Raw genomic sequence first — 25,615 nt, forward strand, 5'->3', positions numbered from 1 at the left:
ATAATACAGCAATTAACTGTGATGAGCTGGAGAAATGGCAATATTGTGGTCTACATTCACAGAAACTAACATCAGCTACTTTCAGAGTTCAGCCATAACCTCACAATGACATAGTGGCTGCAGGATGGCGATTTAAGGCAAAATGATGTAAGCACTAGGCAACCTTGCTCTTCTATAGAAGTGTACTCAAATACAACCAGTTAACAACCAAATGAGTCAATGGATGGAGCCCAGCAGGCAAGCTAGCCAGCAGGCTGTCACAACTACTTGAAATCAGTTGCCAAATGCAAAATCGGTGAAGTCACTGGACAACCAGTTTAACTATTTGCAAGAAGGCCGTTGTCCTATTTTTACTCTAGTGTGACTGAGCCATTACAGTTTACAGGGGCACAACAAAGCACATCCATGGTTGAGCTATTCACGTTAACCACTTGTTGAAGCAGAGAACAGTTCGATGGATATAAACTACATTCTCGCAAGCTATGGACACTTTGCTATATAGATCATCAGGAAATGCACAGAAAAATAAGAATGAACAACCTATTTAAAATGAAGGTTGTGTAAATGTTGTTAAGACCCAAAGACACTCAAATGATCATCGACCAACAGTTTAGAAAGAGCATTAAATCCTCAGAATTCAGTTGCTTGAACAAGTAAATATTTGGTATTTAACCATTTAAGCCATTAGGCGTTTCAGCCCCACTTCAGATAAAGAACATCATCATATCTCATCAGTGACATAGTAGCTAACACTCACAACCAGCCAAGATTTGACAGGTTATCATAAAATGTGACCTTGAGAGCAATTTGGTTGAATAACTGTTTGGCGATCGCTGTGTGTGACCTTCTCTAAAAGATTTGACCTGTAGCATAAGAGAAGTAGTGACTGTTGTAAATTATGGACCGACACCATCAGCTGGATGAGCTAAAGCAGCACAAAATTAGTGACACATTGCAAGTTTTGTGTAATTTAAATGTAAAATATTGCATTGAGGTATGTCTAATATTCCAAAGAGGGGAAGGGTATATGTAACGACTGAGGGTGGGCATAAAAACAATGCTGAAACTCCAGCAGTGTGTACCTCTAGCTCTCCCTTACGCCCTCGACTCCACACTGCTCCTGAGTCCTGAACAAGTTGTTGTGCATCAATATCCATCCTTTTTCTTCTTGTCGCTGCTTTGAGTCACATCTTTTCACACAGCCAAATTTGTATACTAAAAACAACTCATATTTCAGTCGACATAACAGTTTCACAGAAAAAGCAAGGGTCTTGGGAATTGGCGCAAATGCTGTCTGCCATCTCGGTGTGTTCTTAAGAAATGCAATTTTAACACAAAATCTGGACTCCGACATCAGAAATGCATTTCAAAAAAAATTATCAGAAAATAGTACAGCTTTATTCTGCTTCATTAACAGCCAGGTAAGTCAGGAGGGAAAAAAAAGGAATATATAAAGTCATAACCATTTCATTTTGCAAATACAGTAACTTGAACAATAACAGTGGAAATTAAGTGCAAATATAAAAAGATGCATCGATATAATCACCCTGGCTTGTAAGTTCACAGACTGTACCCATTTCAAATTAACATACAGCAGACTTTAAATTATATCCAAAGCTTTATCAATTCTGCCACAAAGAATTACACATTGTACAATCAACCAGTCTTATCACATTTTTGGCAAGGATTTCAGTTGTTCAAAAGTCTACCTCCCAAATCCGCATGGAGACATACAGACTGTGCAACACTACTGAAATATAACTTAAATGATACCGAGTATTAATTCCATTTTAACAGCAGGATCCAGCAGAAACACAAGAATCTCTCTCTCGCACGCACGCACGCACACGCACACACACACACACACACACACACACACACACACACACACACACACACACACACACACACACCTCAAAGAGGGGAAAAAAGCTCTTCAAATTCATTATTTCTCAGTGCAAAAAAAATGTTCAAAATTCAAAGTATTAAGGTGTTAAAAACGCTGAAAACTTCATTTCATTGATATTCAGTAATAATAGTACTTTATGAATTCTGCAAAATTATTAAGTATCTGCTGCTGACAGTCTTAGTCATAACGACTTTAAAGGATAAGACAGGCCATATTCTATATTTTTACTGTTGACAAAAAGCAGAAGACCAAAAATAGCAGTAGATTTATCCAACTTGCATATTGCAGTCAGGCTCTAGGTGCCAGAGAGCTCCACTGTCATTCTAAAACTACTGAAAATGCATCAGTGACCCACCATTTCAATCTCCCAGACACTCTCCTGCTACTGTACATAACATACAGTATACTCAGAGTATATAAATTACTCAGAGTCTAAGACCTCAGTCACACAGGCCTAGAGACCAGTTGGCGACCAGCCTGATCTCTAGGGAAAAATATATATTACCTGACTGGTTGGTGAACAGCTGCTGACTGTTGCTGTGTGAAATTGGTTGTAAAGAGCGTGGTGGCATCAAAGAACTCCTTGTGATTGCTTTGGGTGCTAGCACACCAGAAACTGAGAAGGTTTGTATCAAAGTAAAAGTTGCATCTTGTTGGTTTGAGCATCAAAAGGCACAACTGTTACTTTAAAGGCGAATGTTCTATATTTTGCGTTGCAAGCCAGCGTCATCCATGCAAACTACTAGCGACTGCAGCAACCTGCTAGTGACCAAAGCACCCGCACACAAACCTTTGGTGCAGCACTGTACATCTCTCTGCCACCAGCTTCCTTGAGCAACAGCAAGCAACCTCCTGCAACCACCCATCAACTTGTTGCACATTTACCCGTTGGTTACCAGAGGGGGTCTCGAGGTCCCCCTTGTTCATGAAAGTGGGCCTTTCATTAACAATTTCACAGCAACTGCTTGCAACTGGTCAAGCAATACTAATTTTCCTATAGAAACCACTGGTTGCCAGGCAGTTGCCAATCGGTCTCTAGGCCTGTGTGACTGAGGCTTAACTAATCACACACTTTGGTGACGCTTTGGTCCTTTTTTTTGGGATTGGTTTAAAAGTCAAAAATATACAATACGTCGTGTTTATCCTTTAATATTGTCTGATGGCCATGTAGAAATAAGAGTCGAATCCGGTCCCACATTTAACAAATTAATCAATTCATATACCCATCAGCCACAACATTACAACTAACTACATAACACTGTGCAGGTCCTCCTCATTCCACCAAACAGCTCTGACCAACCTCATCCAAAGCATGGACACAGTCTGGTGGTGTCTGACATAAAGAAGTTTGGGTCCTGATCATTGAGAGTTGGGTCCTTCATAGTCTGGGCTCCGTCTGGCATGTTGGATTGGGTTCTGGGGACATTGGTGTTGATTGGGTCAACACTATGGGTGATTTGTCATTTTTCCTGAGCAGTTTTTGTGGTGTGTTGGGTCACGTATCCTGCTGGGTGAGGAAGTACATCAACTAGGCATGTACGTGTTCTATAACAATGTTTAGGTAGGTGATATGTATCAAAATATATAAAAGCCAGGACGTAATGTTTCGCCGCAGAAACTGTAAGATCAGTGCTATTTACTTCAACCTCAAAGTGGTTTTAATGTTGTGGCTGATAGCTGTATAGTCCTTCAAAGTTAACATCTTAACATTAAATATAGTAGAAATAAGGCCTAGAAAGATTTTAAGCCATACTTTGTCCCTATATTACATTTTTTCCATTTAATTTAATATGAATCAGTTCATTAATGAGTTCCCCACATTCTGGTCTGAGCTCGTGGGGTTCGATTCCATGTCAATATCCTCGGGTTCCTTCCCATTTGTCTGTTCATCCACACCGTTGTCGGTTTTCATCAGTGACCCGTTTGTTGCAGACATACTGTCCTGCAACGTTTCGTCTGCTTCTTTTTTATGTGACACTTGATTAAAATCAGTCCTAGGGATTTTTTCCTCCCTTTCTGAAGACAGAGAGGGCGGGTGTTTTGAAGTCTTATGAGGAGTTTGCACTGACGGGCTCGTTTGACCAGTGGCTTTACTAGGAACAGCTTTTTCCTCTATCTGCCCACCGGCTAAGCCCCCAGCCAGGCCATTGCTTGGCAGCACCTTGTTATCTTCTCTTTTCTTCTTCGGTGGTTTTTCGGGTTCTACATCCTCTTCCGTTTGCATATTGATGTCTCCATCCTGGTCATTTGAGTTACTTGTAGATTTCAGCTCACTGTCTGCACAGGACTCGCTTTTCCCTGTCACAGTGTCGTTACTGGGCGAATGTTCCATTTCATTAACGTCATCTGAAGAGTCATTTCCATTACCCAAAATTTCATTATTACACTCAGTCTCCACAGTTCCATTTTCGATTACTTCAGACTCTGGTTTAGGCTCAGGGGATGCCTCGGATGGTTTGCTTTTGTCCTTAACTGCAGTTTTAACAGTTCCTTTCTGAGCCTTTGCAACACTATCCAGTCCATCTTCCTTCTGTTGCAGGGCTGCTTCTCCATCTTTGCCTTTAACACGTGAAAAGACTTCCTCCTTTCCATCACCATTCCCTATAGTGTCAGGTCTCTTCTCTGCCTTTCTGAATAGCTTCTGAACCTTTCTGGGACACCACACAAACTTATCCTTTGGCTCAAAGTGAAGGTAAGCAAAGCGCACAAGCTCCTGACGTTTATGCTTGTCCAGCACAGCAAACAGAAAGTAGTCGAGCACGCTCCGTTTAACACTGCTCAGAGTCTTTTTGACCAGAGTCTCCTCCAGGAAGAAGCGCACCAGAGGAGCCTGATAGTGCTCAAAGCCCAACTCCCCGAGGCTTTTCAATATGCGAGTTATCCGCAGGTTGTTGTGCATATTCCTGCAAAGGACAAGGCAGTTGAAGCTGTAATCACAAAAACAACTACTACATATGCGGGAAATTACTGACATGAGAATAATAATACTTACCGCTCCAGATTTCCAAAGCGCTCCTTCCAATTTTCTGCACGTTTCACTTCACCCGTCTCTTTGTTAACCAAACGGATTCCATAAAAACCCAACATGAGTTCATAGGACTCGACTAGTCGCCTTTTGGCATCTTCATTCTTCTTGAAGGCCTGGTGAGAATTTACAGCACATTTAAAAAGAAAAAAAAAAAAAAAAAAAAAAGAAAAAGGAAAAGAGATTTACTGGCTAGAACTGTATCAAATATGAAATGAAATTGTCAAATTTTCAGTGATGCATCTTATTTGACCTTTTGACCTCTACGGTAACCTTTTATTGGGCGCTCCTAGAGGCAGGAAAGCCACAATGCTGCAAAGAGGTTACATCACATATTTTGTTTCCTTTTTCAACATGCTGTTGAAAGAATCGTAGAACTTGCCTAGTGACATGCATATAGCCACTGCATTTGCTCTTTTGTTTCCTTACAATGTAAAAGAATTAAATAAATTTGGCTGTGGAGACACCAACAGACCTGTAGCCAAGTGATAAAACCAATGCATCAACCTGCAGCCATATTGTAGACACTGACAGTTCTCATGCTACATTTTTTTAGGAATAGTTACCAAACAAACAGCCAACATTACTATGTGATGAACTTATTATGGAAAACATAAGAAATTTAACCTGTCCAACAAACTGACTTTGTTTCACAGTTAATGGTCAAACAAAGTGGGTTGGGGGGCTGGAACGAGAGGCGGGGTACACTCTGGACAGGTCGCCAGTCTGTCGCAGGGCTAACAGAGAGACAACTAATTATGCTCACAGTTACACCGACGGTCAGTTTAGGATCGCCAGTTAACGTAACCCACCTAACTGCATGTCTTTGGACTGTGTGAGGAAGTCAGAGTACCTGACCAAGACAGTAATTTTAGGAAAACTATAGCAGTCTTTTGGTTGATTTAACCTGGCAGTTCCAGTCCAGATTCAATAGACTTCATTTCATTCCGACTTTGGACTCTGACAACTTTATGGCATTAACCTTAATTCTTTTTCAGTTGCTTTGTGTTGTGATAGAAAGTCACTGTTGACCAACTCTGCTACTGTTTGGTGAGAGCGCTTTCCATTTTACACTTACCTCAATTTCCTTCTTGGTAAGTTCTGAAGCCATGTAATTAACCCCTGGTTCTCGCAGTGGAAACAGCCTTGCAACAGCAGACAGTTCAAGAGAGAAACAACAGAAGACCAATTAACTTCTAATGACACGACACTTTAATTCAGTGGTGCTGACGCCAGATGTCCCTGCGAACAGTTTATGACCCAAATATAATATATTCTAGTGCCTTCATCCAATACTTTAAAAGAACATGTATATCCTATAATTTCATAAATTGCCTCGTTCTTAAAAACATTTTTAAACAAAACACCACTGTGTAAACAAACGTGACATCCTTCAGTGTATTAACGTTTATTTTTTGGCAGTTTACAGTAACAAATGTAAAAACTATTAACGTGCCACGAAAGGAAAGGGTATATGTAACAATTCTTTTCCCACTGTGAACACTCCATCTATTTCTGGTATGTACTATGGATGTGGAAAAGCATTTGCTACTTGACATCTTGTGCACATGTAGAGCGTAGGCTTCTCTCATTTCTCCGTCTCCTCAATCCTCCTGCCTGTGATCTGGAAATCGATCTCAGTACTCCATGCTCAAAAATATCTCAAATCCTAAAACGTGTCAGGAGAACAGAGGCGTATCGATGTAGCTATAACTGAGGTTGTACAGGTGTGTCCTAGGCACGCAGCTGGAATATACAGTACTTTGCAAAAGTCTCGAGTCAGCCCTTATTTCTTTATATTTTGCTAGGAAAATAGGTGTTAGCGATTTACTGAAATGTGCAAACATGCATGGAAAATCAGTATATAAAAAGCAAAAACTGAGTTTTTTGACAGTCAGCATCTGGTATATAAACAAACTTTCTTGTAATTTATTTAAGTAGTCTTCAGGAATTGTTTTCCAGGCTTCTTTCTTGCCTGTTCAGTTTTCTGTAAAGATGATCTTGCACTGCTTCAATGATGTCCAGCCTGTGGGAAGGCCAAAACATGACTGATAGTTCTCCACTACAATTCCTATCCAGGTACGCCTTTAGTGCATTTGCACTGAGTTTGGGATCATGGTGCCAAATGAAAGCGTTGCTTATAAGACTCTTTCCAGATGGTAGTTTATGGTGGATCAAAATCTGAGGGTACTTTTCTGCAATCATCCACCTATCAATTTTAAAATCATTGCTAACAGCACTGACTAAAAGACAGCCCCAAACCATGACACAGCCTCCACTGTATTTTGTAGACACTCACCATCGAGTCTGTCTCCTTAACACACACACTGAAGATATGCCAGGCTTCTGGCTAATAGCTCTCTTTGTTCGTTGCAAAAATACAGTTTTATGCCTTTCGAATTGTTATTTTTGGCTTTTCCACTAGATTCAACAAAAGAAATAGGAAAAAAATCTGTTTTTGTGACAGGCTGTGAGGACTAAAGTGCTTACAGATACAATTCAAAATTGGTTCTTTGCTGAGTTGTCTGCTATGTGTAGACAGCAGTAGATCACCGCTTGAAGTAGATGCTTTTTTAGGCTTAACAAATAGACTGATTCTTATATTATTTCTACTCTACCGGAGCACTCAGAGTGCTTTATACAAAATGTCTCCTTTGCACAAACACTTTTTCTATGCTTAAGTACTTTTTATCTAACATTCAAACTCTGATAGATGCTAGGAGATTAGTATCCAGCCAAGGATATTCACCATGCAGACTGGAGCACCCAGGGATCAAACTACCAGCCTTCTCATTAATAGATGTCCTGCTCTAACTATGTCTCCTTAAAAGCAAAATATAAAGAAATGACAGGTGGCTTAGGACTTTTGCACAGCACAGATGGAAGGATGCTACAAACAACTAGTCCAATCAGTATTCATGAGTAGTGTTAGTTACTTAAATACAGTAGACTGTGTAACCAGCTTTAGTGAAAATTTAAAAAAAAAAGAAAAAAAAAAAGACAGTTACATCTGACATCATAAAATAAAGCAGAAGTTGGGCAATAACAGAAAATAATGCAAGTGTGGCTCATGTCCTATTTAATCAACCCTACTGAGAATTAATAATGTCTCTTCCTGTTTGCGAGGAGGGGAAGCAAGGAATGAAGGAAGTACAAAATGAGAAACGAGTGAATGTGTTTGTGTGCATGCGTAACAGGCTTCAGACTACAAGTTCATCAAGATGGCAAAAGTAAGCTGTGGTCAGTTCTGTTGCCGTTAGGCTGGATATGGCTAAAGTACAAAGTTCAAAGTGTCAAACAGTACATACCACTGGATGTACGAGTGAACTCTCTCCAGCCGTTTGTAGTCGTTTTTCCATTCTTTAAGAAAGGATTCAATGTAGATATCTGCGACAAATGAGACAAAATATTGGTATCATCACCACAAGCACGACTTTCACGCATACAGCAAATATTATATTATATGCAAACATATGAGTATTTTACCATCAGGAGCAGAGGGAAACTTATTGAGATAAAACTGCAGATTGTTCATTTTGTCCTCTGAGCACTCCTCGTCTGCAAGATTCTGTCCAAACAGAATAAAGGAGACTTTAACATCTTTCAGCTATGAGCACGATTTTTTTGTTTTTTTGTTTAAGAGATGAGCTGAGGTGTAACTTACGGGGTATCCTCTCCTGTAGTTTTGCATGTCCTTTGCTGCTCTCATGTTTCTGGGCGTGTGGTGCCACTGCAAATATTAAGCATACATAATAAAAAACATTGATATGCATCAGGCGTCTCACATAAATTAAATACAGGTCTTGCATTGTATTGCATTAAAAGTATAAACAACCTGAACTGATATACTACAAATCAAGGGGTCATTAATAATTGTGTCACGACCTATGCTGTTCCTGATAACGTCATAGGAGTTGCCATATAAGGTCGGGTTAATAAAATTCCCACTGTTGCAATGAATTAAGTCTAGATGTTAATTAATTCCTCCTCCATTCTAACTATGACTCACAGACTACTGCTAACTGTGAGCAGGCCAGAGTAAACATTGAAGACGATTTTCAACTAAAAAGTAAACTAGCAGCAAGCTAGGCTAGTTAGCAAAGTCGCAGCAGTGATGCGTAAAGCTAACGTTAGCTTTCCACAACAGGCAACAGAAAACGTAGCATTGCATGTAAAAGAAACGAGCTACACTAAGGTACAGTAGGGTTTTTTTGTCCTTTGTCCTCTGGCTGAGTAATAATAAAAGCACGTACTAAAGCCCAGCTCGATTTGTTTTTGTCTTGATTTGACCGACGGGTTTGGCTCTCTCCGGCCGGGTCGTCTCCATCACTCTCTGTGTCCCAGGTGGAGTCGTACTCACAAACACAATCGTCCTCCATGCTTTAATTTAAAAAAAAAAATGCGACTAGCTAAGGCTAAATTGTCGAGTAGCCTGGTTTAGCGCTGCAACCGTTGCTGAATGAAGCTACACTTGCATGTTCAGGTTAGACGAGGACGGCCCTGACCATCCGTCTTTCAGGTCTACCATCATCAGATAGCGGCTTCGCTGGCGGCTGCAGTCCTAGTGCTGCTTTCAGGAGCTTCATTTAAAAATCAACCACGTGACTTAACTACGTTTACTAGCACTTTAATCCACCTATATTTTATATTTATTAATTCTGGAAGCTATGCATTGCTAAAAACCCTCTCTTAGTAATTGTTATCATATAAATCTAACTCCATTTTGGTGTTATTTGCAATCGTTTGGGTTTTTAAATATACTCATTAGCAACGCGCTTTTCCGATACACCCCGAAGACATCAGCTTACTGAGCTGGTTGGCGGTGTTAAAACCCGCAAACCAGCTGAGTCAGATAGCATATCTTAAATGCAGAAAAAACTTTCACTTTACTGTTATATAATAACGAAGCACCAGGGCAGGAATGAGAGATGAGGACTGATTAACGCATTAATGAAAAAGAAAAAAGAAACAGCTCTACATAAAGAAAAACGATATAAAAATAGGAAAACTAACCAGACCAATAAACCTAAAATGTGTCTTACTAATTTATCTCATTTAATTTGTAGATGACATGTGAATCTAATGCCCCTCCTGTCTGGTAGCTGAATGTCTCAGATATTAAAGGAAGGTCAAAAATCCAACAATAGTGATCTGGCAACTTTTATAAATGTGAAGGTTTGCTTAAAATGAGCAGTTATTTGCAATCTTGATTATTATATATATTTTTGAGCAATAGCAACAAAAAAGGCAATCTTTCAATTTCCTACTCACTCACAAAGCCATCTACTTCTGGGTCAGGAGGGAGTTATTCTGTCTATAAGGATGCACACTTTTCCTGTTGTCATTGGGGCAGGGGGGCAGTATATCACACAACAAGCCAGACAACCACACACACACTCACACAACAGTTCAGCCAATTTAGAACCACCAATTAACATAACAACAAGCATGTCTTTGGACCGTAGGAGGAAACCCTTGCAGGCATGAGAACCCACTCAAAAATCCCCCAGCAAACCAGGAAGTTTGAAAACTGGGAACCTTCTTATGGTGAGATGATATCACTTACTACTATTACTATTTGTCTGACCAACAGCCTAAAATCCCAAGTTAATCTTTTACTAGTTATTAAACAGTGCAACTTTGTTTTATTATTTCAGCTTAAAAAAATGACATTATCAATTAGATCATGACATTTTTTGTCTACTAACTAGTTATTTAATTGATGCCAGAAAATGCACACTGACAAGTTATGTGATTGTGTATTTTCTTTCGTGCAATATCTTCAGCATAACGGTCTAATAACTTGCATTTAGGTTTCATACAATAAGAACCTGCAGCATAAACAAGGATTAAGAGGTGATAACATATAATTGGACCATTATATCATTTTTTGACAGTAATTGGACAGAGTTATTTATACGAGACGCCAGTATTTCAGCATTAGAAGGTATAAATAGAATCATGTGTTATCACAGGGGATTCAGTGTTGAATAGCCGCTGGTGTGGGTTACTATTTTTGGTCTCAGTTACTGTGGAAACCAGAGGGCTCTGCAGGCATCCAGTATTTGCTGTTGCTATTTAGTACCTCTGCCTCATAAAACAGATTCTCTGTCGCCTTTCCCCCCCCAGCAAGTTCAGTACAGATGAGAAGCTCTACACAGAGATTAGAAAAAGCATGTAAGCCCATCTAGCTGTGTTTGTCAGAGATTTGATAGTAATATAATGCCTAACCCTTGCCACCCCTTCTGACTATGAGCTTCCGGCAACAGGCTGGTGGTTGGAATTAAGGATCATCTGCAACAGAACAAGAAGACACCTGGACCGGCTGAACATTTGTGGCTACTTCTGCAAAAAGCACCATATGTTTAAGCCAATTTTAAACTAATTTACTTAACTAGAAATGATTAAAAAAAACCCCCACAAAAAACACAAATTCAATAAATCTGTTGCACTGCCATCCAGAAACATAAAGGCATGCATGCAAGACTTTCTTTTCACAGTAAGTACACAGATTTTCTTGGGCAACAGCACTTTTACCAGTAGTATATATGGTCATATTTCCATTTGTGATCGATCTGCAAGTTCTTCTTTTTTTGTGTTGCAATACTCCTGTTTGGTAACTTTAGGTAGTAATTCAGGTGCTTAGCAGCTGGAGGTACATAATTAGTCCTGACATGTCTGTTTTTCAGCAAGATTATGCAAAATGAAGCTGAAATTCATGAAACCTGGTGGAAAGTAGAGTGGAGCAAAGTTTGCATAGAAACTTCTTTTAGCTAATTTGCTCCCCCTTTTTTTTTTTTTTATTAATCCTTTATTTATTCAGGTAAAAAATCTCATTGAGATTAAAAATCTCATTTCCAAGAGAGACCTGGCATCATAGCAACAAAAGTCACATACCACATAGGTATATAACATTTAAAACAAATACAATATCCCATACAAACATGTGTAAAATATACAATTACAGATCAAATTAAGAGTACATTAAAAACAATCACACTGAGTAAAAGAGCTGTTCTCTCGTTCCTTTAAGACAGACTTAAACTCTCCCAAGGTAATCCAACATGTCCAACATAAGCAGGCACACAGCTCATGGCCCGGCTGCCAGACCACTGACATTTATGTGTTTCTCTTGATCCCTGCATGGCTCATAGTTTGTTCACCAGTGGCTATTTAATGATCTTACATCTTAAAGCATAGGACAAATGCACACAGTCACTTCTGAAAACCCATCTGAAAACCTACTAATAAGGACCTAGTGGCTCTATGACGTTTGTGTGGATGGTTTACAGCAATTAAAGTTTCAAATGGGCACAATCATGGTGTATGTATTTATTTTAATTGCCAGTTGTTGACTTTACTATGGTTAGCCAGGCATTATAAGTCTTACAATGAGGAGAAGATAATGTGCCTTATGGACAAGTTGATATCATTAATACACAGCTGTTTCTGTTTCCTTTCCTTCCTCATACAAATAATGTAAATGTTGAAAAATGTGTGCCTTTATGCACAAACCCTGTATCTCTGATAAAAACCCAGTCCCAGCATTTTAAAATGTAGTATTTAATTTATTTATGGCATCTAAATATAATTATATTTAGCATTTACATACTCATTTATGCACTGTATTCTACACATGTTAATGGAGCACTGAAAGATTAAGTTTGAGTGCATTAACTTTAATAATGACCTTGCTGTTATAATAATTCTGACATTAAATGTGGTCACCAAATGATGTGCAGACTTTGTGTGTTAAAATGTATCGACTGCATATTATCAGAATAAATCAAAATCCTAATTACGTGCAAAATATGCTTTCGCTGGCCATTTAAGAACTCTGTGCTTCAAGTGTCAAAGGGCACACTTTATAAAGTGTCCATCAAGAGTAATACAAATGTTTGATGCCTTTTAGGTTTTCACAAAGGAAATGAAGATTTAGCTCAACCTTTATTGAACATCTTTAGTTCTTGGTGCCTGACTCTGTGGAAAAAGAGAATCCATATCTCCCTCAGCTGTTTAACAGGGAAAGCCTTGCAGAGGTATTACCATGAGTCATATTTTTTTTTCAGTCTCATCATATCTGGGTGCTTTTATTTCAGGGAACTGGGAAAATGGGAATCAATAGTATGCATTTACACCTGCGGTACAGAATTCACAAAAATGGTTTAATTGCTGATAAAGCACACGGAGGAAAGAAAAGTTATTCATTTTAAGCGAAGAGTAAGAACAGGAAAAAAGAGAGCTGCCAAAAAAGATCAATTCTCATATCAGACAGAAGTCACAGACTGAAGGATGAACATTCAAAACTATTCTTGGAGAGCTGCATAGACTGTGACTTCATGTGCAATTTCCCTTTGGAATTAATTAAGTAAGAGAACTGATGAAATCAGGTATGATCAAATAGTCTGTGTTATGCATTTAACCCTTGGTCTCCCTTGTGTACAGCACAAAGATGACAGGCCTGTGTGTCTGCTACACCCCAGCAGTTGTTATAACTGTAAATTAGAGACATATCCAGGGGGATAATCCGTACTATTGCCTTCTTACCGGCTGTGTTCCTCTCTTGAGATAAAGGTCAAATATTTTTAATGCTGGTCTTGTGTCACTTTGTGGAGTGCAAGTATTTTTAGGAGATTCAGCTTACCTCCAGGAAGAAAGCAGCTCCCGTAACATTTTGTAAATATGTGTGCAGAGTACCCTGAATAAAAGCTTATATTTTGATTGTTATCCTGTGATAAAATTCTTTCAGTCAAGTTTTCAGCAAGTGTTGAAGAATTTAATTTCAGATCACTCTGCAGATTATTTCCATACCTGGGCTATGTGTGTCTATTTTGGCCCTGCTGTTGCAATAAAAACTTTAATATAGACTTACACTACTATATATATATATATATATATATATATAATATATATATATATATATATATATATATATGTAGGTGCAGGCTGTGTAAAGATGCCCCAGAGACGATCCAGCACATAACAGCAGGGTGCAAGATGCTAGCAGGCAAGGCATACATAACCAAGTGGCCGGCATAGTGTACAGGAACATCTGTGCCGAGTATAATCTGGAAGTCCCGAGGTCAAAATGGGAGATGCCCCCAAGGGTGGTGGAGAATGACCGAGCTAAGATCCTGTGGGACTTCCAGATACAGACGGACAAAATGGTGGTGGCTAACCAACCGGACATAGTGGTGGTAGACAAACATGAGAAGACGGCCGTAGTGATCGATGTAGCGGTTCCGAATGACAGCAATATCAGGAAGAAGGAACACGAGAAGCTGGAGAAATACCAAGGGCTCAGAGAAGAGCTCGAGAGGATGTGGAGGGTGAAGGTAACGGTGGTCCCCGTGGTAATCGGAGCACTAGGTGCGGTGACTCCCAAGCTAGGCGAGTGGCTCCAGCAGATCCCGGGAATAACATCGGAGATCTCTGTCCAGAAGAGCGCAGTCCTGGGAACAGCTAAGATACTGCGCAGGACACTCAAGCTCCCAGGCCTCTGGTAGAGGACCCGAGCTTGAAGGATAAACCGCCCGCAGGGGCGTGCCGGGTGTTTATATATATATATATATATATATATATATATATATATATATATATATATATATATATATATACACATACATATATATAGCCTTGGCCAGCCGCTTGAGGAGGTACACCAGAGAGATAGAAGGCAGGAGAATAAACCAGCTGTTCTCCACAGAACCAGCAAAGGTGTACTCTCAGTGGCAAGGGAACAATAAGAGAACAGCACCACCAAGGCTGGAGACGGAGCAATACTGGAAGAGCATATGGGAGAAGGACACAACCCATAACGGCAATGCTCAGTGGCTAGTGGATCTGAGGGCAGACCATAGCGACCTCCCTGAACAGGGTCCAGTAACCATCACAGTGGCAGATATCCAAGAAAGGGTCTCCAGTATGAAGAGCTGGGCAGCACCAGGGCCCGACATCGTTCACGCTGTAACAGCCACTATGGTGTGGTGTCCCTTTAAGACACCCAAGTCGAGGGTTGATGGTGTCATCAGTTTGTGCCACTGGTCTCTCTCTCTGTGATTGTGTGGACATGTGCTTGCACGCTAGTGTATGAGGAGGGACGTATTTCATGTTTTACCTCTCCAGACACCTTTGTTTGCAACGTTATGGGTTGTACGAACACTGTGCGCTATGTTTGTTAAGCCGCAGCCGTTCAACCGGGCTTATATGGTTGATGAAGAGAAGGTATATTAAAGAACACACTGTGGAATTCCCAACGCCAGCGTGAGTGTGTACTCTTTTGGCTACCCTGCTAAGTGTTTTGTCGCCTCCTCTCAACCACTAAACGCAACCCGACGTTACAACGCCTACTGGCTGAAGAAGCTGACTGCACTCCACGAGTGTCTGGCAGCACAAATAAACCAGCTGCTAGTTAACGAGAGACACCCGGAATGGCTAACCGAAGGTCGGACGGTCCTGATCCCCAAGGACCCCAAGAAGGGACCGGTCCCATCCAACTACCGACCAATAACCTGCCTCAGTACTACATGGAAGCTCCTGTCAGGCATCATATCGGCTAAGATGAACAGGTACATGGGTCAATACATGAGTGGGGCACAGAAAGGGATTGGCAAGAATACCAGAGGCGCAAAACACCAGCTACTGGTAGACAGAACAGTCAGCCGAGACTGCAAGACCAGACTGACCAACCTGTGCACTGCCTGGATTGATTACAAGAAGGCCTATGACTCAATGCCCCACAGCTGGATACTGGAATGCTTAGAATTGTACAAGATCAACAGAACCCTAAGAGCCTTCATCAGGAACTCAATGGGGATGTGGCGTACAACACTAGAGGCCAACTCCAAGCCCATAGCACAAGTCACCATCAAGTGCGGGATCTACCAAGGAGATGCTCTGTCCCCACTGCTGTTCTGCATAGGCCTGAACCCCCTCAGTGAGATCATTAACAAGACTCGCTACGGATACCAACTACGGAACGGAGCAGTTGTCAGCCACCTCCTGTACATGGATGACATCAAACTGTATGCCAAGAGTGAACGAGACATCGATTCACTGATCCACACTACCAGGCTATACAGCAATGACATTGGAATGTCGTTCGGACTGGAGAAGTGTAGTCGGATGGCAACAAAGAGAGGGAAGGTAGTCAGAAGTGAGGGGATTGAACTACCAGAAGGCAACATTGCAGACATAGAGGACAGTTACAAGTACCTGGGGATCCCGCAGGCAAATGGGAACCATGAAGAGGCCGCTAGAAAGGCTGCAACCACCAAGTACCTGCAGAGGGTCAGGCAAGTCCTGAGGAGTCAGCTGAACGGTAAGAACAAGATCCGGGCCATCAACACGTACGCCCTGCCCGTGAACAGGTACCCAGCTGGTATAATAAGTTGGCCAAAGGAGGAGATAGAAGCCACTGACATAAAGACAAGAAAGCTCCTTACCATGCATGGAGGGTTTCACCCCAAGTCCAGCACCCTGAGGCTGTACGCTAAGCGGAAGGAAGGGGGCCGGGGACTGGTGAGTGTCAGCACCACAGTCCAGGATGAGACAACGAACATCCAAGAATACATTGGGAAGATGGCCCCAACTGACCGAGTGCTCAGTGAATACCTCAGGCAGCAGAAACCCAAGAAAGAGGAGGGAGACGAGGAACCATCATGGAAGGACAGGCCCTTGCACAGTATGTACCACCGGCAGATAGAGGAGGTGGCTGATATCCAGAAATCCTACCAGTGGCTGGACAAAGCTGGACTGAAAGACAGCACAGAGGCACTAATCATGGCAGCACAAGAACAAGCTCTGAGTACAAGATCCATAGAGGCTGGGGTCTATCACACCAGGCAAGACCCCAGGTGCAGGCTGTGTAAAGATGCCCCAGAGACAATCCAGCACATAACAGCAGGGTGCAAGATGCTAGCAGGCAAGGCATACATGGAACGCCATAACCAAGTGGCCGGCATAGTGTACAGGAACATCTGTGCCGAGTATAACCTGGAAGTCCCGAGGTCAAAATGGGAGATGCCCCCAAGGGTGGTGGAGAATGACCGAGCTAAGATCCTGTGGGACTTCCAGATACAGACGGACAAAATGGTGGTGGCTGACCAACCGGACATAGTGGTGGTAGACAAACAGAAGAAGACGGCCGTAGTGATCGATGTAGCGGTTCCGAATGACAGCAACATCAAAAAGAAGGAACACGAGAAGCTGGAGAAATACCAACGGGCTCAGAGAAGAGCTCGAGAGGATGTGGAGGGTGAAGGTGACGGTGGTCCCCGTGGTAATCGGAGCACTAGGTGCGGTGACTCCCAAGCTAGGCGAGTGGCTCCAGCAGATCCCGGGAACAACATCGGAGATCTCTGTCCAGAAGAGCGCAGTCCTGGGAACAGCTAAGATACTGCGCAGGACCCTCAAGCTCCCACGCCTCTGGTAGAGGACCCGAGCTTGAAGGATAAACCGCCCGCAGGGGCGTGCTGGGTGTTTTTTTTTTATATGTACATATAGATCAACACACTGTTTTATTCTTGCAGTGTATTTTCTTTATTGATAAAGACAGTATGTTATACTGTGCTGACACTGATTTAACCGATGTGACTTCTGCTCAATCAATTCATTGTGACACAGCTCTCACATATAGAATTTATATAAGAAGGTTATGTCAGCATCTCTTTTTTTTTTAAGGGTCATAATTTAAATATTTAATAAGACATAAAGAAATTAGAGTATGACATGTCCAGGCTGTCAAGCAATCTGATTTAGATTTTTTGCTACAATTTCTTATTTGCTGTCCTAAATCACCACGCTATAGAAACAAGAAATTCATTATCTCGATTCAAAAACCCACAGCTGTCCGTGTCTTTGTGTCTAGCTGCTTCTTGCATCACACGTATTGTCCCTAGATAATTTTCTTTCTTCTGTCCTTGCAGCCTGTTAAACAAAAAGACCCTGAAAGTTTTTTTTTCTTTTTCTTTTTTTGTAGAGGAGATTAATTTTTACAATCTCTCCTCCAGGATTTTGACAGATTTGCATTTTTGTTGTTGTAGAGCTGACAGATGGGTTTTATTTAGTGGAAAAAAATGGGCCTTCAGGCATGAGGTTCTCTTTTCACTGCATGCCATGTGCAGCTTTAACAAGGTTTTGCAAAATCTGCATACACTTACCAACTACCACATGCACTGTGGGTGTAACTGACTTTGTGAGATAAAAACAAAAACAAAAACAAAACAAAAATAGCAAATGCTGTGCGTGGACAGTGCACAGCTCTGCATAGCATAGCTGTTTATGTTCACATTTTTCTCCACAAATAATTTAGCCTTATAAACTTACCAGCTGTCATGTGGCAGCTGTCAGAAAGTTAATATTAATGTAATGAATATGGACGCAAACACAGTATAATCCAGCCCTTGAACATGTACTACTTGATTTCAAGTTTTCATTGTGATGTGTCATACTGTAGTATCATAAATATTAGATTGAAAAAAGCAAAACACAAGTACTGTTTAGGGAACAAAGGAAAACACTGCCTTTAATGCATCCTGCTGAATGTGTATAAATATGACCTCACCATAGTCTACTTAATATTTTCCTGACATATTAATTTGTAGGTCTGCGGGGTTATAATAAAATACACCTTAGAGAAAACAGACAACAGGTATAACTCGATTAATGAAGCTTCTGTTTAAGTCTAAACACTTATCCTTCAACTCTGTGGGGATTGATGGGCCTTCTCGCTTTGTTCCAGGTCCTTGGGCTTTGAAAACGATGTGAATACAAGCTGTCTGGATTGATGGGTGGCTGTTGGGGCTTTGTGTTCCTCTCTTATCAGCTGAGATGTAATTGATTTATGGAGCGCTGGTTTGAATCAAAACAGGGATGTAAGTGCGCTGATTTTGCCACAAAAACAGGACCACGGAGAGCAGGTTGCTCTGTTTGACAGGAACAAAAGCACACACAATAATCCACCTGCTGCTGCCCTGTACTGACATACAGAGGATTCTTCTTGCTTAACTTAAAAAAAGGTCTAAATAAGGATAATTTATGTTGTGATGCTGTGACAACGTTATTAACGAAACCGGCTTCATTACTGTTAACTTATTAGTGTCAACCTCACTGATAGTCCAAGTCTGTGCCACTGGTACAAGTAACCATAGCAACCAGCATCACCTACAGAAAAATTTCTAGAAGCGTCTACAATAGCAGTGCTTTTTTTTTCTCTTTAGCCACTGCACATGAACGCAAGAGCTCTCTCACATAAGTAACGCTCTAAGGAAACTGATTTAAAAAAGGAATTAAGATTGTATTAACTTCCGTTTGTATTTTTGACCACATTGTAATTTGGGATAAACTATATATATGTATATATTTACTTTATTCCTTCAGTCTTATTTAATTTTTACTGTTAACTTGATTCCTTAATTTTTTTGTTGTTGATATCTTTATTACTTCATTTTTCTCGCTGTTTTATTACTGATCTATTTTATAGAACAAATCCAATACGCCAGATTTCTAAACACTGTCTTACCTGATATTTTATTTGTTTCCATGTCTTTAGCTCATGAGGACCTTTATATGTTTATTTTTTATTATTTAAGGCTTAAATTAGGCTTTCATTTTAATGTTAGTACAGTTGAATGGATTTTAATTAACTTTCGTTTAACCTGGGGATTACTTACTTCACGACCAGATGTTAGAACTTTGAGCTTTTTTATTTTTTATTTTAAACTTTTTTAATGGTTATGTTGTTCCCCAGATTTGGTGTCTGCAAAGATTTTCAGTCATATTAAACGCACCTGAACCTTTTCCCTGCTTCACAGCCTCTTGAGCCTCCACTTAGTATGTGCAGTCACAGTGCCAGGTCAAATGTGAAATCCCACTGGTTGCTGTCCATGGTGCTGAGCAAACCTCTTCATATTAAATAGGCATAGAAATTGCTGCACATAACATAACTGAACATCCGCGAAAAATATTACTTTGTATTTTGTGCTATGTCTTATATATCTATGTTATATAGATATACACAAACATTTTTCCTTCTTCTTCTTCTTCTTCTTCTTCTTTATTGGTGATTGTTTTGCGCATGCGAAAAGGCAAGCTGAGGCCACTAAAACAGATAACGGCGCAGAGAGCCGATAGCTCTCGGTACGCACAGGAAAATATGCGCGTTTTAAAAACAAAGAAGACGTCTGAACCATAACACAGTCAAGAGTTAAAGGCGTTATTTTCCCACCCGCCCCTCGTGAAATTACATTTCACGCAACAGGCTGCAAAACCAATGTGGAGTCTAAGCTGAAGAACAGTACCACCTGTAACACCGTGCTCGTGCTTCCGACTTTCGTGCCGATGCCGAGAATGAAGAAGCAAAACGTCCGGACCTTGTCGCTCATCCTCTGCATGTTCTCCTACTTGCTGGTGGGCGCCGCGGTGTTTGACGCGCTGGAGTCTGAGTCGGAGAGCTCCCGTCGGCGCATCTTGGAGCAGAAGCGCAACGAAATGAAGAAGAAGTACCGCTTCTCCGAGGACGACTACCGCGAAATCGAGAGAGTAGTGCTGCAAGCTGAGCCCCATCGCGCCGGGAGACAGTGGAAATTTGCTGGCTCTTTTTACTTTGCCATAACAGTAATCACTACCATTGGTAAGTCAATGTAAGGCTTCTTCTGCTTTTTTATTTTATGTTTTTGGAAATGACGGGTGATGTGTCACTTTGCTTGCTTCGTAATTCACAGCACAACATTATTTTTTCTGCAAGAATGCAATATTTGAGGCTTGGTTTTAATGACGTGTTGATTAAAAATAGACAGTTGCTCCATGTTTTACCAACTAAGCGTTGCTTCATGATGCGTCACAGTGTCATTACATTTTCCATCTCTTTGCATTAAGGTTATGGACATGCAGCCCCTGGAACAGATGCTGGAAAGATCTTCTGCATGTTCTATGCTGTACTCGGCATTCCTCTCACTTTGGTTATGTTCCAGAGCCTGGGAGAGAGGATGAACACATTTGTCCGCTATCTCTTACATAAGCTGAAACAATGCCTGGGCTTTCGACGCACTGAGGTGTCCATGGAGAACATGGTCCTGGTGGGCTTTTTGTCCTGCATCGGAACACTGTGTGTGGGCGCCGCAGCCTTTTCCCACTTTGAGGGATGGAGCTTCTTCCATGCTTACTACTACTGCTTCATCACACTCACCACAATTGGCTTTGGGGACTTTGTGGCTTTGCAGAAAAAAGAGGACCTCCAGGAGAAAACGCCCTATGTCGCTTTCAGCTTTATGTACATTCTGGTGGGATTAACTGTTATCGGGGCATTTCTTAATTTAGTGGTGCTCCGTTTTCTCACCATGAACACTGAGGATGAGCGACGGGATGCACAAGAAAGGGCTTCAATGAAGAGAGACAGAGGCTTTTTGGATGGGACCCTGGGCCTTGGTGTTTTAGGGGAACAAAGCAGAGATAGCCACAGTGAGAGGAACAGGAGCAACATGGTGCACAGCCATAGCACACTTTTCCTCCCGATGGAGGAAGGAACCAGTCGCACCAACCTCATCTCTTCTCCGGTGGATCAGGAAAGACGAAAAAGCCCCTGCAGGCACAGGTTGCATTTCCAGATAAAGGCAGGCAGAAGCAGACAGGAGTCGAGCCTTAGCTCCCTCTGTTCCTGCATGTGCTACCGTTTAGAGATTTGCGATAGCTCTCTTATGTCCCACAGTGAACATCGTGGCTGCCACGTTAATTCTGTTTATTACAACTCAGTTTCCTACAGGATTCAGGGTTGTTCACCAAGTTCCAGGGACAACACTGGACTAACTTCGCCAGGAAGCAGGATCTCACTTGGCCATAGTTTCCGGGAGTTCCCTCATTTACGAAGAAAGTCAGTATAAGGAGCATTATTGTGTTTGCACAAACTGTAAACAGTATTTTCAGAGACACTGTATTTTGTGTTACTTCTCCATTGTGCATGAAGACAATAGTTCTGTTTAGTAAATAAGTTGTCTGTTGTGGCTATTGAAAATAATTTTATTTCTAAAGCGAGAAGGATTTTTTTTCTTTTTTTCTTTACTTTCACTGTTTTTTTTTCTGTTGGTGATTCTGCTGTTTTGCATGCATGTTAGGCACAGTGCAGTGCATGCTAAAGAGAATGTATAGCACAAAAGGTGACTGCACGAGTGCCATGTAAAGATGTAAAAAGTCAGCCTTTTTAATCTACACTTTTAATCAAAAGTATTTTGGCTATGAGGGTTATGACTGTATAACTGTTTGGTGAAGATATGTGAACAATCCTCAGTGGAATTTGCTCCTGGTTTGGAGAGAATTAAATTTTTCGTGCCATAGATGGAAGATGTCATAAAAAAAAAAAATAAAATTCCCCACTTGCCCCTGTGGGCGGTCAATCCTTCAAGCTCGGGTCCTCTACCAGAGGCCTGGGAGCTTGAGGGTCCTGCGCAGTATCTTAGCTGTTCCCAGGACTGCGCTCTTCTGGACAGAGATCTCCGATGTTATTCCCGGGATCTGCTGGAGCCACTCGCCTAGCTTGGGAGTCACTGCACCTAGTGCTCCGATTACCACTGGGACCACCGTCACCTTCACCCTCCACATCTTCTCGAGCTCTTCTCTGAGCCCTTGGTATTTCTCGAGCTTCTCGTGTTCCTTCTTCCTGACTTGCTGTCATTCGGAACCGCTACATCGATCATTACGGCCGTCTTCTCATGTTTGTCTGCCACCACTATGTCCGGTTGGTTAGCCACCACCATTTTGTCCGTCTGTATCTGGAAGTCCCACAGGATCTTAGCTTGGTCATTCTCCACCACCCTTGGGGGCATCTCCCATTTTGACCCTGGGACATCCAGGTTATAATATATATATATATATATATATATATATATATATACACATATAAATGCCTTAAGGAACTTTGACCAAGCACATGACAAATGTGGCTTTTTACTCATCGAGCATTGCATGTGTGAAGTGGGATGCACTGCTGCACTCTGATATAAAGAAATTACGCTTGTTAGAGGACTAATCTGAATGTAGCACACAACAGAAACGTATATGTAGCAGGTTTTTAGTGAAACTGGAAAACTTTTTTTTTTAGCAAAGGAAGTGCTGTTTCTTTGTAGACTTGATTTGTATTCAATGTGAATGTCTGTTTTATTGTTTTATTAAACCAAAGAAAAGGGCCATTAAATGAGTGGCTTCTTTTTCTTTACTTTTTTCAAACTTATTGTTCATCAAACAAAATCGCTCCTCTTTGTATGCAGTTATTTTCCTTCACTTGTCTTCCACTGATCAGTTTTTAATCTACTGGAACATCTCAATATGTGGTAAGAAGAAAAGAAAAAAATAAGCAGGAAAGAAGCAGTTTTCTCTTTGTTGACTTCCCTTTATCTGCAGAAACATATCTGAGCAAAGGCATATAAAAAGGTGCCTTAATGAAGGCACTTACTGTGGTGATACTTCATCATTTGTTAAGATGGTATAGGGTTTACATAAAGAAAAAAACAACCTAGTCCATTGGCTTATTTATTTTAGGTCAGTAGACAAGATTAAAATTAGACAAATTTATTTGAAATATCAAGATTTTTTAGTTCTCTGTGTTATGTCAGCTTCAATATATCAAGTGCATGCTTTACACTCAATTACAGCTGTTAAAGCACTGGTAACATAAATATTTTTGTTAATCTGTATCCAGTTTAACTGTACCTTCACCATTTGTTTGTTCTGCAACTCATGAAACGGTTGCCCAGTTGTGTTAAAAATTTGAAGGTATTTCACAATATCATCCATCCATCTAAACTACCATAGGGTGTGAGGCAGTGTTCACTCTGGACAGGTCAGCTGTCTGTCCAAGGTGGATAAACTACCAACTGCAGGCTGCTGACAAATGGAAATCTATGGCCAATTTACCCAACATGAGGCAACAGTGCAAATCAACAGCATACTGTGGTGGAATTTAATAAAAGTAAGCCTATATTTATGCATTGTAACTTACTTGATCCAGTTACTGGAATTACACTGAGCCACTGAAATTCTGATTCAGTGAATGCACTTTACACATTGTTTACTTTGTGTACTGCATAGATTTTACATTACATTACATTAAGAAAATTAAGATGTATTATTAAACTGCACCGTTCTGCTGTTAGATAATAAACTACCCAATAAATAGAAATATATTAAAAAAAACAAATAAAACAAAAATAGTTTCTGAATGCTCTCTTCATCATGTCACCATGTGTGACACACACACGCACACATACACTTATATATACACTGTAAAAAAGTTTAAATTACATACATATTATATTAAAACACCACCCCCAAAAGCAAGTTAATAACTACCTGTGGACTTAAATACATATGAACTATTCATATGTAGTTCCCTTGAGACTATTGCATTAAATCCAGCCCAGGAGCCCTTTTATGTTATTTATACTTCTAACTCTCCTGAGTACCCCTGTCTATTTGAGATATGGAGTAAATCAAAAGTGGCAATAAACAACAAAAATAATAAATAAAACTACATTCTCGAGTGGAGCACCCAATATTTCAAGCCATTAAACACTACGTCTTCTCCACTGTCATGAGATAAAATCACATTACGTGTCGTAATGTCTGCCCATTGCCTCCATTTGCTATTTTTAAAACCTGTTTTTGGTTTGGAATGGGAAACCAGAAGTCATAAAGTCTTTACATAAGTGTCCCTGAGCTTACATTTCAAGCCATCTGTTGGTCTGCTGGAACAGAAAGCTACTTTACATATAAATGTAAAACTGATTGGGCAATAGAATCTGAAATGGTGATTGGTTCTGAAATGCCATCTGCTCCTGCTGCTTGTGAATGCACACAATGGCATTTACGCTCTTTCTTATATTGTCACATCACTAAATCTCATCCTTTCTTCGCTGAGTACAACAAGCCCAATCACACAATTTGTTTGTCTCATACTTTAGAATATGAAGTATTTTGATCTTTCTGTATGGCAGAGAAAACGGAGGGGAAATCTGCTACAATACCTTTGACAAGGGGGCCCTCTAAAGGTGGTAACAGTTTTTGGAGCTATTTGAAGTAAGTAAAGTCATAAAAAACCTTTAGCCACTGGGGGGCAGTGTATGTCTTTTAAAAGGCAGTGAACCCCCTGATGTTTTCATCTGTTAAAGTGTAGCTTGAGTAAACTCAGATATACTGAACAGGATCATGCACTCCAAACCCCCCCCCCCCCCCCCCCCTCATGACACGTACAGACATGTCATTATTTTGTCATTTTTATGAAAATTGTGTTTTTATCTGATATCTATAGGGTTGAACTATATAAATCAAGAGTCTAGCAATCTAAAAACTTAAGTGTGTTTGGGTTTGCACTATCAAAGACATTAAAAAAATGCAGCACAAGCAGCTTGTTAGTCAGTACACCGACATCAGGAATCACACCTCCTACTGTTACCCCCTAGAGCTCGACAATCTGTACAGCAAATGACACGGTCTATAATCTGACCCCCAATTCGGTTGAGGAAAAAATCATGGAAACCCAAAGGATTCCCAGGAGAGTTCCAGTAGGAAAGAATCGGAAGGAATCTTTGGAAGAAAATGGGGAAAGAGGATGGATCCTTCAGACATGCAGCAGAGGTCACACGAACAGAATTTATTGATAGTATACACGGAATACAAGATGACAATATTATTGA

General features: G+C 40.8%; 2 protein-coding genes across 2 annotated transcripts; one reads left to right on the plus strand and one right to left on the minus strand.

The window, feature by feature from the left end:
* Nucleotides 1–1,376: 1,376 nt before the first annotated feature.
* Nucleotides 1,377–9,498, minus strand: ogfr (opioid growth factor receptor). Its single transcript, XM_080899527.1, has 7 exons — nucleotides 9,188–9,498; nucleotides 8,599–8,664; nucleotides 8,421–8,502; nucleotides 8,243–8,321; nucleotides 6,013–6,079; nucleotides 4,902–5,050; nucleotides 1,377–4,812 (listed from the first exon to the last, which is right to left on the minus strand). Exons 1-7 carry the CDS (start codon nucleotides 9,311–9,313, stop codon nucleotides 3,705–3,707), a joined length of 1,677 nt encoding a protein of 558 aa, XP_080755653.1. The 5' UTR covers nucleotides 9,314–9,498; the 3' UTR covers nucleotides 1,377–3,704.
* A 10,661-nt stretch (nucleotides 9,499–20,159) lies between these two features.
* kcnk15 (potassium channel, subfamily K, member 15) lies at nucleotides 20,160–21,914 on the plus strand. The gene is made up of 2 exons (XM_080899417.1): nucleotides 20,160–20,565; nucleotides 20,811–21,914. The coding sequence occupies exons 1-2, from the start codon at nucleotides 20,274–20,276 to the stop codon at nucleotides 21,809–21,811; spliced, it is 1,293 nt and encodes a 430-aa protein (XP_080755543.1). The 5' UTR covers nucleotides 20,160–20,273; the 3' UTR covers nucleotides 21,812–21,914.
* The last annotated feature ends 3,701 nt before the right edge of the window (nucleotides 21,915–25,615 follow it).

The sequence above is a fragment of the Rhamphochromis sp. 'chilingali' genome (assembly GCF_963969265.1).
Source record: "Rhamphochromis sp. 'chilingali' genome assembly, chromosome: 12".
NCBI classification, from domain to species: Eukaryota; Metazoa; Chordata; class Actinopteri; order Cichliformes; family Cichlidae; genus Rhamphochromis; species Rhamphochromis sp. 'chilingali'.